The sequence below is a fragment of the Watersipora subatra genome, chromosome 1 (assembly GCF_963576615.1).
Source record: "Watersipora subatra chromosome 1, tzWatSuba1.1, whole genome shotgun sequence".
In the NCBI taxonomy this organism is placed as follows: domain Eukaryota; kingdom Metazoa; phylum Bryozoa; class Gymnolaemata; order Cheilostomatida; family Watersiporidae; genus Watersipora; species Watersipora subatra.
Window position 1 is genome coordinate 19,390,010 of NC_088708.1, and position 16,974 is coordinate 19,406,983.

General features: G+C 37.3%; 1 protein-coding gene across 1 annotated transcript in view; it reads left to right on the top strand.

Moving 5' to 3' along the window:
- The window catches only part of LOC137395283 (NAD(+) hydrolase SARM1-like), a 56,852-nt gene that overhangs the window by 32,834 nt on the left and 7,044 nt on the right, over window positions 1-16,974 (top strand). Inside the window, exons 4-8 of the mRNA XM_068082164.1 lie at window positions 5,779-5,926; window positions 7,682-7,836; window positions 13,734-14,435; window positions 15,084-15,278; window positions 15,406-15,585. Of these exons, the coding sequence (XP_067938265.1) occupies window positions 5,779-5,926; window positions 7,682-7,836; window positions 13,734-14,435; window positions 15,084-15,278; window positions 15,406-15,585 (1,380 nt within the window). The remainder of the gene's footprint in view (window positions 1-5,778; window positions 5,927-7,681; window positions 7,837-13,733; window positions 14,436-15,083; window positions 15,279-15,405; window positions 15,586-16,974) is intronic.

Genomic DNA, 16,974 nt, shown 5'->3' on the forward strand with positions numbered 1-16,974 from the left:
AATGTTGTTTGGTTGCATATTTAATTTTTACCCAACATCGTTGATGAACCAATTAGCTTGTACCAAATATAATCAGCACACAAGTAGGGGAATACACTTACTATGCACTCTCCTGTGCACTCTCCTGTGCACTCTCCCGTGCACTCTACCGTGCACTCTCTTGTGCACTCTCTTGTGCACTCTCCTGTGCACTCTCCTGTGCACTCTCTTGTGCACTCTCCTGTGCACTCTCCTGAGCACTCTCCTGTGCACTCTCCTGTGCACTCTCCTGAGCACTCTCCTGTGCACTCTCCTGTGCACTCTCCTGTGCACTCTCCTCCGCGCTCTCCTCCGTGCTCTCCTCCGCGCTCTCCTCCGCGCTCTCCTCCGCGCGCTCCTCCGCGCGCTCCTCCGCGCTCTCCTTCGCGCTCTCCTTTGCGCATTCCTCCGCGCTCTCCTGTGCACTTTCCTGAGCACTCTCCTGTGCACTCTCCTGTGCACTCTCCTGAGCACTCTCCTGTGCACTCTCCTGAGTACTCTCCTGAGCACTCTCCTGTGCACTCTCTTGTGCACTCTCCTCCGCGCTCTCCTCCGCACTCTCCTGTGCACTCTCCTCTGCCCTCTCCTCTGCGCTCCCTGTGATTTTCTAAGCTTCCATTCCAAAAAGGAATCACTCTTTGGTGAAAGCGCAAACGGGCGCTTTTGAACTTTCTGCAAGTATGCTGCTCAGATATCTATATTGATAAATTCTACTTTGAGCTTGACTTTGTGTCTGTATGTCTACTAGTCTGTAAACACTGCAATTTCACATTTTTTGTCTGATTTTATCCAAACTTTTTACATACATATGCTCCATCTCTTACGCCAGATAGGTAAAAAATATTGGGTTTCAAAACTCTGTCTGGTTTCTGAAAACCAGCCTCTTAACCCATCATGACAGTTGTGGGTTAAGAGGGACAATTGTGGATTAAGAGGGACAATTGTGGGTTAAGCGAGACAATTGTGGGTTAAGAGGGACAATTGTGGGTTAAGAGGGACAATTGTGAGTTAAGAGGGACAATTGTGGATTAAGAGGGACAAATGTGGGTTAAGAGGGACAATTGTGGGTTAAGAGGGACAATTGTGGGTTAAGAGGGACAATTGTGGATTAAGAGGGACAATTATGGGTTAAGAGGGACAATTGTGGGTTAAGAGGGACAATTGTGGGTTAAGAGGGACACTTGTGGGTTAAGAGGGACAATTGTGGGTTAAGAGGGACAGTTGTGGGACAATCTCTTTCATTCTCAATCAGATGCAGACTATCTGATTGAGAATGAAAGAGATTCCAGTTACTACGGTTACTACGGTTACTACGGTTACTATGGTTACTAGGGGGCTGACCGCTAGTCTATGAAAAATCACTGTTGCTGGTTGTAATTATGCGATGAGCAGTTCCCACTGCCTGAGTGCACTTATAAATTCATAGTTATCTTTTACACTTCCAATGGTAAGTGAGAGACAATAGTCAATACTCTCTGAGGAAAAGGGAGACCTTTTAATGAAACATTAACAACAGTTTTAGTTTTTCCCAAACGTTTTTATTATATGGCAAATGTTCAGCTAACATTGCCTACAAATATTAAGCATTAATAAGGATCACTACTCTATACTTATGTCCACTGTTGATGAGGCTTCTGTAATTTGATGTACACCCACAGTTGGTACCGTAAGCATCATAAAAATTAAATCGTTTAAAATTGTAGAAGTACGTGACTGGAATCAGAATGCCAAAGGAATGTCTGGAATGTTTTTTATTATTATCAAAATGTCTATTGTATACCACCCTCAATGACTCTCTTCCTTATAAGAATTGACAAACTAGACTGATGATTTTCACAGTTGTATTCAACCTTACGAAAACTGAGTCAAAGTGGTTCAAGCGAGTCAAATGACATAAAGTCATTGGTTTAAGCAAATCAATTGAATCAAATAAGTGGTTTTAGCAAATCAATTGAGTCAAATTATTGGTTTTAGCAAGTGAAATTGACTCATACATACAAATAATCAAAAGATATTTGCGAGTGATTCATAAAGATGCATGTAAAATGTTTGTATTTACACTAGCTATTTAATGGAACACTAGAACCTCCTTGACAGAAGCAACTCTATGAGTCACATCAGAAGATGGGAAGACAGCAAATACATTGAAGCATTACATGCTGTATTTCATTTCGTTAGTTTTAATAAAATGCAATTATCTACCTGATATTTATCAGGGCGTATCACACACCCTCGTGAGTTAAAAAATACTTCAAAAGCCTAACTTCATAAACTATTAGGTTGTAGTTGTGTTCTCATGTACTGTGACTTTGGATAATCATCATGATAAAGAATATCTGCAACACTCTATTTTTCTTCTTCTTTTTTCACCGCCAGATTAAAACTGGTTTAGGATGTCAAATAAATTTTACTAAATTTTAATACGTGTCAATATCTTATACCAAATGCATTTATTTTAGCTTGGTAATATGATGATGGGTGGTTGTCATAGCTGTTGTCATTATTTTGTTTGCGTAAAACCATCATTAATACAACATAAAAGGTGCTAATTACACTGTCAACAAATTCAGAGTGGTGTTTACACCTACATGTAAGTGAGAATTATGCCAGGCACGTCATTACATGAAGCAACGCAAAGCAATGTTGATCTTTATTGCAGTGCTTTGAGAGAACAAGAACCGGGATTAATTTAAAATCCTAAAAAATAAATAGTTTTTAAAAAATAAAAGCTTATAAAAGGGATTAAATTAAGGTACAATGTATTTTTATATAATATTAAGGTAAATCACTAAAGAAATCAATGTTGTACATGAAGGTGTGATCTTTCCTGCCCATCATGTTAATGCTAGTTCAACAGTGTTCCAGTTGTTATTTTACGCTTCTTTCTCCTGGTACACAAGAAGTACTCCTTCAAGTTTATTTACATATCATTAGAATGTAAATATATCACCTGTTGGCTAAGCTGTTGGTATAAGCTATTGGCTCTCCATTTCTACCCACAAGCATAGATTTATACAATTCAACTAGAAATTAAAATATCTTTTTCTCGTGACCTATTTTCTGACCCTAAAAACCTTGTTCGATTCATTTGGGAAAGGAATGCTTCCCCGAGCTGCTTCATGCTAGTGAAAAAAGTGTCTATAAATATCAACAACAACAACAACAAGTTTACTTGATTTTGGGCAATGTATGCAGTTAGTTTCATTTGTAGCTTTCGTACATATTTATGTCTATGAGGTTAGTTTCATTTGAGTACTTCATACATATTTATGGCTATGCGGTTAGCTTCATTTAAGTACTTCATGCATATTTATGTCTATGCAAATATGTATTTCATTGGCTCTCACTATATTCACTCATAAGAATAGATTGTGCTTAGTATAACCCTTACACAAAAACGGCCTGCAAGTGTACATATCATTCATTATATCGGGAATTTTCGGAAAAAGAAACACGCCTTTGCATAGACATGTAGTCTTGCCATGAAGACTCTGAAGTCTATGGTGAAGTGAATGTGATGGAAGTGGCTATATAGATTTTAATGGCAAACTTACATTAAGCCCGGCGTTGTCTGGTATTTTTTTAATTTTCAATCAGATAACCTGCAGCACGCGTCTAGATTTTCAACACAAATTCCTGCACTGCTTTTGCGACAGCAATTCATGAAAACATTTATTGAGATCATATGTCCTTGATGCATGTGAATGTGTATTATTGAGTTTCTAATCAGATTGCTGTGTAAGAGGCTGGTTCTCAGAAACCAGATAGAGTTTTGAAACCAAATAATTTTGGACATCTGGCAGAAGGTACGGAGCGCATGCAAAGTTTGGATGAAATTGGCCATGACATATGAAAATACATAGTATTGACACGGACTAGCAGGTGCACACACATACATACCTATATGCGCACACAGACATATGAAAATACACAGTATTGACACGGACTAGCAGGTGCTCACACATACATACCCGTATGCACACACAGACATATGAAAATACATAGTATTGACACGGACTAGCAGGTGCACACACATACATACCCATATGCGCACACACAGACATATGAAAATACACAGTATTGACACGGACTAGCAGGTGCACACACATACATACCCATATGCGCACACAGACATATGAAAATACACAGTATTGACACGGACTAGCAGGTGCTCACACATACATACCCGTATGCACACACAGACACGATGACACAGTGAGATTTATTAACATAGATCGTTATATTTTGTAGACTGGGAGGCGTAAAAATCTAAAACCCAAAAATGGAAGTATTTACATGTACCCGCTGTCTGTAGCAGCAGTCTAACCTTTTTAGCTTACAAAGAATGCTGCCTTTATAGGCTGAATGAGTTTTTCATTCATTGACTAACATACCAAAACTGATTATAGATTTTTTCTATTTTTTTTACTCTAATGAGATAGGATGTTGCACTGCTGGTGACAAAAGTTTTTAACCGTTGACCACACAACTCTTCATATAAGTTTACATAATGAAAAATGAAAAGTCAGGCTGCTAACGCATTGCTGTTGTAGATAAGTGATTTGCTTGTGTTGTCTTTTTAATATTCAGATTAAATTATTTAAAGGAAACGGAAATTGAACAAATATTTAAGTTTTTAAATTTTTGAGTGATTGCATCAGCAATATAATATTGCTCATACTGCTAGGCAGTCACACGAATTGGACTTCACTCCTTAGCAGTGCAAATATAAAGAGGTAGATGGTTTGACAACATTTATAATCGCGTTAGAGATGGGGTTCATTTCTTGATGAACATTACACTATTTTAAACACAGCTCTTAATAGCTTTAGACAATAAAATTTAATTAATATACGTTCACCAGATAATTAAATTATGTGTCTAGTCAAAAAGATAGTTGACATAAATAGAATGACAAGACCATCATTTTCATTCACCTGCTTCACTAGTTGTTTGTAAATGTGTTAAACAATTTTAAATTATTTTCTTAAAAAATTACTCATGAATAAGTTGCTTGCCCCGTAATGATTTTTTATTGTGTTTAGACTTTACAGCTTCTAAGAAATACAAGTTCGTCTTTTACTTTTTTAGTGCAAAACTAATTGATACGAAACAACACATGATGCAAAAAAATGTATGTTGTTCGTCCCTAAAATTTGTAATTAAAGTATAATATTTTTCCTACAGTGCGCCATCTACATCTACACTTTAAAAGTACATTTTAAATACCTTTTTTCCATGACTATTACAAATGCTACGGTTTTGGAATCCAAAATTTGGAAGTGGATGAAGTTAAGTTACATGCTGTCTCTGACCTCCATTTCACTCCGCACATATCCTGGTGCTTTCTATTATCTTAATAATAAAAGTAAGTTGTAATATTATCTTAATACATAATAAGAGTAAGTTGTAGTGTTATTTCTATAATAGGATTAAGTTGTAATTTTATCCTAATAATAGGAGATAGTGGTAATGTTATCCAAATAATAGGAGGAAGTAGTTATATTATTCTAATAATAAGCAGTTATTGAGTTGTAAGTTGTATTATTATCCTAATAATAGGAATATGTTGTAATGTTATTCAAATAGTAGGATTGAGTTGTAAGGCAATTTCTATAACGCCACATTATGTCTATATAATAAATCCAAATGTAGAAAGCAAGATTGTCAAATGTGACAAATGTTTACAAACTTTTCTCCACAGGCATATTGTTATTTACCAATATTGTGCTCAAGTTGCCTTGTCTGTTTGCTATTTAGGAGGAGCTGACTAATGACCCCTTCCCTTCAGTAGGGTTTGGGCAATACCGACCTGTCAAAGCTCCAAACTCAGCCTCGACAGCCAAGGCTTCCTCAAGCAGCTATGAATCAGCCTCGAGCGCTGCTGGTTATGGCCCTGGATCACATAGTGAGTCACTACTCTGAAGTGTGGCTGTGCTCTGAATTCTGTGCTCTGACCACAGAATTGTAGTGCTTGATGGATTTCTGATGAGGTGGCACGACAAGTCTAGCAATAGCCAATGTCAATAATGAGAGCGCCAAACAAGGAAGTGTGACTATTACATTATTTTGGGGGAAGTCTGGGCAGGTCCTTTTCTTCTGAGTGTTTTAACGGTGATCATGTTTTGTTGATTTTAATCTTGAAACATCCTGGCAGTCAGATCACCTGAAACAACAAACTAAATCTCAAGTGATAAAATAATATCTATACTTTCTGATAAAATTTACTAGAATTTGATCTCATCACATCTTTAAGGAAGCGATGTTTAGCACATGCCATTGCTAATGTTTTCCTTATAATTGGTCAATTAGCAAAAGTGGTCAGAACAAATGCTGATGTAATGGTTTCAGTAATAAGCTCACCAAATGCATGTCTATCTCTCTTTCCCCCTCTCCCCCTCTCCCTCCCCCTCTCCCTCCCCCTCTCCCTCCCCCTCTCTCTCTCTCCATCTCTCCCTCCCCCCCTCTCTCTCCCTCTCTCCCTCCCCCTCTCTCCCTCCCTCCCCCCTCCCTCCCTCTCTCTCCCCCGCTCTCTCTCCCTCTCTCTCTCCCTCTCTCCCACTCGCTCTCCCTCTAGCTCTCCCTCTCTCTCCCTCTCTCTCCCTCTCTCTCTCTCCCTCCCCCTCCCTCCCCCCTCCCTCCCTCCCTCTCTCTCCCCCGCTCTCTCTCCCTCTCTCTCTCCCTCCCCCCTCCCTCCCTCTCTCTCCCTCGCTCTCTCTCCCTCTCTCTCTCCCTCTCTCCCACTCGCTCTCCCTCTAGCTCTCCCTCTCCCTCCCTCCATTTTTATGGAGTAAAATGTTGGCTCGTCACCTTTGCTATGCCTGTACTGAGCACATCACTGCCTCATTTGGCTCTCAATGCCAGCCCTGTAGTCGCCCGTTTAACCAAATATTACCAATTGTTATAAACCAGCTATCATCCTTCCTCTAGTCACTGATAAAATAAACTATACAAAAGTGGCTACAGCTGACACACACACGCAGCAGGAAGGGGGCCGATAGATAGCTCTCAATTCCTAGTCTATTTCCTTCTATCTTTAGTAAAAACATGTTTTTGTGTATGGCATAGCATGCCTTGCTTGTAAAGTTTGCATAGTTGAGTCAGATGCTTAACTGATAGAGATGACATGCTTCCTAAACCACGATGAGTTTGTAGAACAAAAATTTGCTTTTCATGTAATTTTTCTCAGTAAAAATAATGTTTTATATGTATTTTAAATTGTATAAATAGATAAATCTCTATTGGTATTAGTAGTGATCAACAAAATGATGTTTGTCATTACACGCCAAAACAAAAATGAAAAGACAGGAATCAAGAATTATTGAGTGAATTGAACACAAGTGTGTTAAAAGTTGCTAATCTAACAGTATGACGGAGGAGTCAGGATAGTGAATTGTTGGTTATAGTAACAGAAAGTTCATAAATTAAAACATAAGATGGCGGATGTAGTACGTTGGTATCACAGATTAGAGAACGCATATAAAATATTAAAAACTTTATATTACACTTTTTTCTTGCATAAGCACTTGCATCAAATGCTTTTTAAGCGCAACAATGGGAATAATATTGCATGATTTTATTCTGTGATGTTTATTAACACACCACCTGCAAGTACTGCGCTAATCTTACCTCTTTGCACAGTTGTACACTGTTTACTTGGTAGCCGGGGGAACCATATATTCTGTGTACGAGCAGCAGAGTGGTCCAGGAACCATCCGCATTACAAAGAGACAGAGCTCTTACGAAGCTTCCTACCCTCCAGATGAGCTCGATATTCCTCCACAGTCTATGACAATGTCTTCTGCTAAATCTCTCCAGGTACATTTGTTGTTCCGGGAATGTCATCTCTCTGCGCCAGACACGCATTTATGCATGTGTCAGCTAGATGTCTAGTGAAATGCTGTATGCAGACATACAGCAATCTACTTTAAAAATGCTTGAAAAGTTTTGCTCAAACCTTAAATTAAATTCAGAAGTTAGTAAAGTACACAATACGCTGCAGCCAAATAATATATTATTGCGTTAACAGTTAATGTGAACCAATTTTTATCATCTGTAAACCAGCCTTTTCTTGTGATCACTCTAGTTGTCATACAAAATAAAACTTGTATATATGTATTTTAGTATAATCATCTTACTCAGGAAAGTATACAGTCACATTCACAGTCACATTCTCAGTTACATTCTCAGTTACATTCTCAGTCACATTCACAGATACATTAGCAGATACATTCAGTGACAGTTACATTCAGTTACATTCACAGTTACATTCACAGATACTTTCACAGATACATTCACAGTTACATTCACAGTTACAATAGCAGAGACATTAGCAGATACATTCACAAATACGTTCACAGATACGTTCACAGATACATTCACAGTTACATTCACAGTTACTTTCACAGATACATTCACAGATACATGTACATCATATTCACCTTACTCAGGAAAGTATACATGTTTATCTTACGGCATGCAGTGTATCTGTATGATAGCCTTGATAGCTATTCTCAAATAAATACATTTAGGTTTGATATTGTGAGATACAGCTAGGCAAACTGATTAAATTGAAAAATTATTTTTTGTAAATTAGTTATGTAAACTTTTATTGTCAAATCTTCTGGTCAATATTTCTGTAAGTAATGTTTTGACACAACCCGGATTCTTATGAAATTCTTCAAGTTTTACTTTCAAAGTTACCACATATGTTTCTTGTTTTGCTAGAGGATTCTCTTGTCCTTGTGTTACTTCTGAATTTAGGCCCACAAATCCATCACCTCTCTGACATTTTTAAAGCGTTGCATCGCTATCATTCTGCATGATTATGCAGAATGATAGCCTATTAATAGGTCTCGCAGATATATAAAATAACCAAGAAATGATTCATAGCAATGATTTTCAAGCATTGTCCTATTAAATAACATCAATGTTTTTCCTTAAATTTGTAAATGATACGTTTGAAATCACTATTTCATATAAGTTCATGTTATTGTTACACATCCTTTCACCGCTTGTTTATTACAACCAACAAACGTATTTTGATCAGTAAATTGAGACATTGCCTGCATAAAGTAGGAATAATATAACAAATTATATTATAATAAATAATATAACACACTTGTGTTTACTATCATTATTGTTATAATGTTTATTAACCTTCTGGGTCTGTGTCCAAATTTAAACAATGGATTTATGAGAATACTGACAAGGCTTTTATAAAAATGTGGGCCGTGTAAAGTAGAATTCTTTTTTAAACTTCTGTTGTTTTTGGTCTATTGTTGAAAGTGTTTGTTGTATCGAGGCAGAATACTGTTGGTTGCTAATCTTAACGAACCCAATGAGATGGTTTATGTAGTCATTCTCCCCAACCTTTAAGTTCTATCATTTGGATAGTTTCATTGTAGTTACACAAATCTTTCAGACCAAATTGTGGCTACATCGCTGATAGTGCGTTCCTTATCTCGATGGTCGATGGTCCTTATCTCGATTGACAACTATATCTTGTTTCTCATTGGTCTCAATTGATGTATCGGCATGTTCCACAGCATGGTTACATTTTCAGGGTCCGTAACAGTTTTAAGTTTATGTTTGCACAATTTATCTATGTTCTCGACGTTATGGCATTTGCATAACGTTTGCATAGTAGCCAATGAGTGTAAGATGCTAGCTTGTCCTGCCCTGACAGATATTCTGTTTTAGCTAGTATTGGGCATCTTGATGTGAGTAGGGTGACAGTTTCATTAAACTAGTGACACAACAACAATTTTGAATTTGTGCTGTCTTTGACAATTTTACTTTAGTAAGTGTAAGTGTAAGTAACAGTAAGTGTTTGTGTTTAGAATTTTAATTCTGAGCAGCCATGATGAAATCTGTCTCAGTTTTAAGCACTGCCCTTTGCAACAATGCGATTAAAGCGTGCTGGTCGATTTGGAGTATGTTAGCTTTGTCTTCCTCAAGGTGCAGCTCATTACTGAACCTGTTTGCTCCTTCATAGACTAAGTGGTTTTTCAGTTTTGCATGTTTGTATACCTCTTGAAATAGAAGGTCCCGGTTGTGCTATATGTATGCTTTTACATTCACAGATACATTAGCAGATACATTAGCAGATACATTAGCAGATACATTCACAGTCACATTCACAGTCAGATTCACAGATACATTCACAGATACATTAGCAGATACATTCACAGATACATTCACAGATACATTAGCAGATACATTAGCAGATACATTCACAGATACATTCACAGTTACACTAGCAGATACATTCACAGTCACATTCACAGTCACATTCACAGTTACATTTACAGATATATTAGCAGATACATTAGCAGATACATTAGCAGATACATTAGCGGATACATTCAGTGACAGTTACATTCACAGTTACATTCACAGATACATTCACAGATACATTAACAGATACATTCACAGATACATTCACAGATACATTAGCAGATACATTCACAGTTAAATTCATAGTCATATTCACAGGTAAATTCACAGATACATTCACAGATACATTCACAGTTATATTCACAGTTACAATAGCAGAGACATTAGCAGATACATTCACAGATACGTTCACAGATACATTCACAGTTACATTCACAGTTACTTTCGCAGATACATTCACAGATACATGTACATTAGCAGATAAATTAGGAGATACATTCACAGATACATTAGCAGATACATTAGCAGATACATCCACAGATACATCCACAGATACATTCACAGTTACATTCACAGTTACATTCACAGTTACATTAGCAGTTACATTAGCAGTTACATGAGCAGATGCATTAGCTATTTTGTCAGTGAGGGTGGAAGCTGGTATTTTATAAAGTGTTAGCAAATGACAGGTCTGCAATTTGAGGGTTCTCAGTTTTATCATTTGTAAGGAGGAGGGTTGTTGTTTTTTCAGGCATCTGTTTCAGAAATGAGCAGCGCTTTTAATCATTTTGCTGAAACCGTTGCATTGGCAGTGCGCTTGGATGGTAGCGTCTTCATCCAATAGTAAGACAGGGAATTTAATCCAAGTGATTTCCTGTTGCCACTGTTTCTATAGCTCTTCCTTGATGATGTCCATTCAAGTCACCATGTTGTCTTTTAGATCCAATTGGCTTTTTCATTGGGAGTTTTCTTTCTTGCAAATATTTGCACAAAAGTTTAAAAGTTGTTCTTTGTTAGAGATTTATCCACCTCTTGAGTTTTCTTACCTAGTTCTCAGTAGGCTCTTTTTCCATCCTCACTGACTAGTTTGTTTTGACTCAGCGCCTGTATCTTTTCGGTATCTAGGCTTTTGCTTACAACTGTTGTTTGATGTGTTCCCAGCATTAGCATTTTCATTTTGATTAGTTGATTTATTTAGTAAAAATAGCTGCTTCTCTCACGCTAGTCTTTGCCATGTATAGAGTCTAAGCATCACACATTGTTTCATTTTGACTAATTTCTGCTACAAATCTTGAACCAAATTTTTTAAGCAAGCTTGTGACAGTTAATCACTAGTTTTCATGTAATTTTAAATAATTTATCAGTGTAAAGAAATAAAAAAAATCACCGATAAAAATGGTTCACAGCTTTCCTTGCAATTATTACCTCAATTTAGTTTTAAATTCTTTGCTCAGCTGTTACCCATATTTTTCATATTGCCATTAACCACAACCAGCTGTTGCCCATATTAGGTAATTCAGATCAGGGATGTTTATGTCTTAAAAATCTATTAGCGTGCCTCCTAACACTGTGTTGGCCATTTGGAGTCACTCTGTAATGTGTTTGGTTTCTTAGACTCGGTTGAGTTTCTCATGCTTGTTGAGTTATTCATATTTGTTGAGTTTTCACATTTGTCTATCTCTAGATATTTCATCCTTTCCCACAACTATGTCATGTAATGTTATGCTCCTGGATGATTTGTATAGGATCTAGATTGTATTTGGATTTTGTGTTATTGCATTAATCCTCACATATGTATAGCTCTCAAGCGCTGTTGTAAGAGAGGCTATCAGTTCTTTTTGCTGTTATTAAAGTCGAGGTGGTATCATTTCCTTTTACAAGTTAATAATTGTATTGTTTTTAGCACCTTTATTATGTCTAGTTTAGTATCTGTTTGTATCTTTTTATTCCTGTAGTCGCATCGAGTATTTAATGGTTTGACTGTATTCATATTTGGCAAGACTTTTGGAGTTTTTTCTCTCCAGATTTGGTCGGTCTCATCTGTAGCAGATATGTGTGTGGGATATAATGCGGTGTAGAAGTAGTAGCCCTTAATACTTTAATGTACTTCTCCCTAGTACATTTATGCCATTTTTGTTGCTTGTTGTCTCGACTATTGTTGATGCTGATCTTCTACATCAATTGGGGGTTCCTACCGTTGACCGTCACAACAGATTGTGGATTGACTTCGAATGGGACAAATTCAGTGGATTTAATTATTATTACTATAACATGTATTTGTTATTAGTAGACTTGGCAGTCTTGCACATCGAGAGAGATCATCATGAGTAATTAGTATGTGGATAATTAATTAGTCCCAATTATGTCCCATGTTGCCTAGTGGTGTAGTATTTAACGCACGGATCTGTAAAATGGTGTATCTGAGTTCAAATCCTGTGCGAGGCAACCTTTTCTCAATGCTATTAGCGTGGCTTCAGACAGACAAACGGATTTACTATTATTATAGTAAAGACTAGCTCAGGTAACAAAAAAGTTTTTTGTTACCAGATAGTGATTCAGCGACCAGCTGAATCACTATCTCCCTGTCTCTACGCTTCCATGATGCTGTTAATTCGTAAGTTTGCGCCATCCGCAAGACGGAGCCGCCAAATATTCACAAATCAAGCGAGTTTTGTTACCCAAAAATTTTTACCGAAATTTCATGTTTGTGAAATACGGATATGGCATGTTTGCAAAATTTCAAAGACGTTCCTTGTAGGAGTCTTTTCAAGTTCCTGGTTTATTAATTTGCATACGAGTTGCTAGTTTATTAATACTCATACGAGTAAATAAATGATTATCTCACGCTCCATTCAGTAATAGATCTCTTTTACGTGTTGCACATGTTGTCACGGTACCTCCTGGGGTAGCGTAGGGAATATGAAAACACCCACGTATTTAACAAGGAACTTGCTATCGATGAGGTGTCAGCTAAGTGCATGAATCACTTTGAATAAATTTAACCAATAGGGTTCACTGGCTGATCTGTTCGTTTTCCTTGTGAACCAAGAGCTGTTTGGCTATAATTAAATTCAACTTGTCCATTGGCATGCAAACCCGGTGCCCTATGAATAGTGTAGTATGTTTTTACAGCACTTGCATATCAAATGACGACTTTTCCGTCTCCCCTATTTATTTTGTGTAATCTATGATGAACTCTGCCAATACATTTGTGGTCATAAACTATTTGCCTAACTATTTGGGGATTTCCCATCAGAGAGTATTTAACACAGTGCTGAAGACCTAAGGGCTCAGATAGTTGTAAAGTGTTGTTGGTTGTGTCAGTGTAGGTGAGTACATTTCTAGATTTGTGCCGAAGTTTATTTGGTAAAACAGTGTTGCCAGAAGTAGAGCTTATTCACTTCTTTGCTACGCAATGAGCAAGCTTAACATTTATTGCCAACTGCGCCTGTATGTTGATCTCTAAAATAATCCTTTGCTACTCACATAACCATTTCTCTAGTAAGTTTGACTCAAATGACTTTGCTCTGCTTTAGATGGGCTTTGAGAGAGAAGTTATAAAGTTGAAGGAAAGCATCGGTAAATTGACAAGCGAGTCTACTATGGAGCAGACGAATGCTTTAGACGATATTCTACATTCTTTAAAGACGGCATGGACAACTCCTCAGTATGGCCGCAACTTAGCTTATACTCTGTGCGATGCCTTGAGAACGGAGGGTGGGCTTGGCACCCTCATTACCAACTGTCAATCAGATATATATGATATTCTCTTAGGCTCGGCTAGAGTTCTGTCGCAGTGTCTCACGCGTCCTAACAGAGAGTTTCTAATAACCGCTGATGAAGGATTGAACATTGTTGTAAGCATGTCTAACGATAACAAGATGGACACTGCCATGCTAGCGGCTTCTACAGGTATTCTTGAAGGCTTGTTTAAACACTCTGAAAGTACCTGCAAACAGTTAGTCGAGCTAGGCAGCCTAGACCTCATGTCGTTCTCGTGTCGCAGCGTCGATCATTGTACTCGTCGCAATTGCGCCATGGGACTCGCAAACCTCGCGCTGTACGGCAGCAAGGAGAACCATGAAGCAATGATGGCTGCTAGAATACCTGATTGGTTATTTCCGATGGCGTTCTCAGGCGATGAAGTTGTACGATACTACTCGTCGATGGCTATCTGTGCTCTAGCGGTCAGCAGAGAGTTCGCTCCTCTTATAGAAAACTCTGGAACTATGGCCCTGGTGAGCTGCTTTGCATATTTATGTTTATAACTAAGAAGAGGAATTACTTGATTAAACTGCATAAGGTCTGAGGTGTTTCCTGTCTCGCATAGTGAGGTAGCTGGACTATCAACTACTGCTTGATGCTAAATATTTGCACACAACTTACTGTAAGGTAGTATAGAGATTTAGAAAACCCGATATACATGCTCATTTGTGTCTGAGAATTGTTTTGCCTGATGCAGAAAAATTGACCACATCTCATTTGGGTTTTCCTTGACACAACAGAACTGATTATCATTGACAGCATGATGACACATGCGAGTGCAAAACGAAAAAGCCAATAAAACAGTGCAGGTTGTGAAATTTAGAGAATGAACTTTAGCCCGTGTGATTTATAAGAATGATTGTCTAAACTTTGAATGGTATATCCATGACATGACTGCAAGCGAATAGAGGGGCTTAGGAATCGTGTGGAAGTGAGACTAAATATGTTTGCTACAGAATCTATAAAGTGGAAATACTTTGAAGATAGTTTCTTTTCTCAACTAGTTGATTAACAGCTCTCAATGTTACAGATAACTCTGTACACGACAACATAGTATGGTTTCACCGCTTTCTATGAAATACTAAATAGCAAATGTAAGCTAGCACCGACTCTTTTTAAAGGTGGAGCCTTTCATTCTAAACCACTCCCCTGCAGCCTTTGCGCACAGCGCTGCAGTGCACTTTCAAGGCAAGGCAGATGATTGGCTAAAGAGGCTTGTTCCGATGTTAAAGAGCGAAAGTAGACAATCCCAGTCATTGGCTGCCTTCCATTTCGCAATGGAAGCCGCGGTAAAAAATGAACAGAAAAATTTAAAGGTAAGAATCAAAGACATTGAGAAATTATATTTGTTTTATTATGAACCTCAGAGGTTAACCTCAACGTCCATTAATGAATTTTAATATTTCTGGTGTGAATCTCCTGATGATAACATTAATATTTCAGACCCTGTATGATGTCGGAGCTGTGCAACCGCTGAAGGAAGTCGCTGCCAGCCCAAACAAGCTCGCTTCTAGGTTTGCTTGTGAAGCTTTGAAAATACTCGGAGAGCAAATTCCCTACACACTGAGTTCGCACTCTCCGCCTCTCTGGAGCAAGACTGATGTGCAAAACTGGCTTAAGCAGGTAACATTGCAGGAACAAATAGTACAATCACAACTTACCTACGGCAAAAGAAAATTTAGACAACTGGCGTTATTAAAGATGAGCTTACTCAAAATTTTAGTAGATTTTATCAGAAAGTGTCAGAATTTTCGCATCATTTGAGATTGTTTTTAATATTTGAGGTGATCTGATTGCCAGGATGTTTCAAGGTTAAAATTAACACAACTTCATCATGAAAGAAAAAGACGTGTAAAAAGATGTCACTAGTTTTTATCGTTGCCATGGTTGATAGCGGCTATTTCATAAGCGTTACACGCATTTATTCTGTCGGTCTCTTTGTAATTATAGACGTCATAATTGCACTTTTGCTTGACCTGAGCGTTTTAATTGCAATGAACTTTTAAAAATTTTAACGTTGAAACAACCAATCAGACCACCAGAACATCACAAACAAACGCAATTAATAAAAACTACCAATACAGTGCACCTCGCCATATGGCATTAATTCATTCCAGTGTTGGCACCGTAAAGCTAAAATGTCGTATAGATATGTATATAGAGAGGTATAGAAACCTATAGTGAATATCTAATGCTAACACCCCCTGGTAAAAATCATCAAAATTTTATATATGTACTGTATATATTAAAAATTAGTAACAAAATAGCATATTAACCTTAGTAATTATAGTCAACTTATAGTTAACCTAGTAACTCTAGCTTCGTTGCAATGGTAATCATTTTCTTACTTCTTCCTTTAATGTCGTTATCAAACAAAAGACCCAAGGCTAACAAATTAAAATTGTATATGTAGTTTTATAGTTATATATGTAGAGTAAATTAAAGTTTATAGTAAATATATTAAATGCTAAAATACACAATAAACTTTCAGTTTTATTTACTTTTCACTAATGTTCGTTTCACTCAGCACTATCAAGCATTTACGAAACGCGAAAAATGCTGAACGGAGGAGAGCGAGCATCATATTACTTTCATGTGTTCTTGGAGAGATTTTGACAAATAGCAATTCAGCATCTTCATTATTCTAACCTATGCAGCACACCGACTGCCAAATTTGAATTTTAAGAGAAATTTTTTGCTGATATTAGATGTCAAAAAATTGGCGTATTGTGGGACAAATGACATCATGTTGCGTATTGTCAGGTGAACAAACCGTATAACAGGGACGTAACCCGGATGCGCTGTACTTTCTTATAAAATCAACTAAAACTTTGTGTAAGTTTATTCTTTCCATAGATATATATCCATAGACATATATCCATAGATATATAAGATATATAGGTATATATATATCTATGATTCTATCATACAAGAATAACTAATGTGAAGTTAAAAATCATAAGCACAAACACTACAGAAATGAATATGCTATGCTCATAGCATATGCTGTTC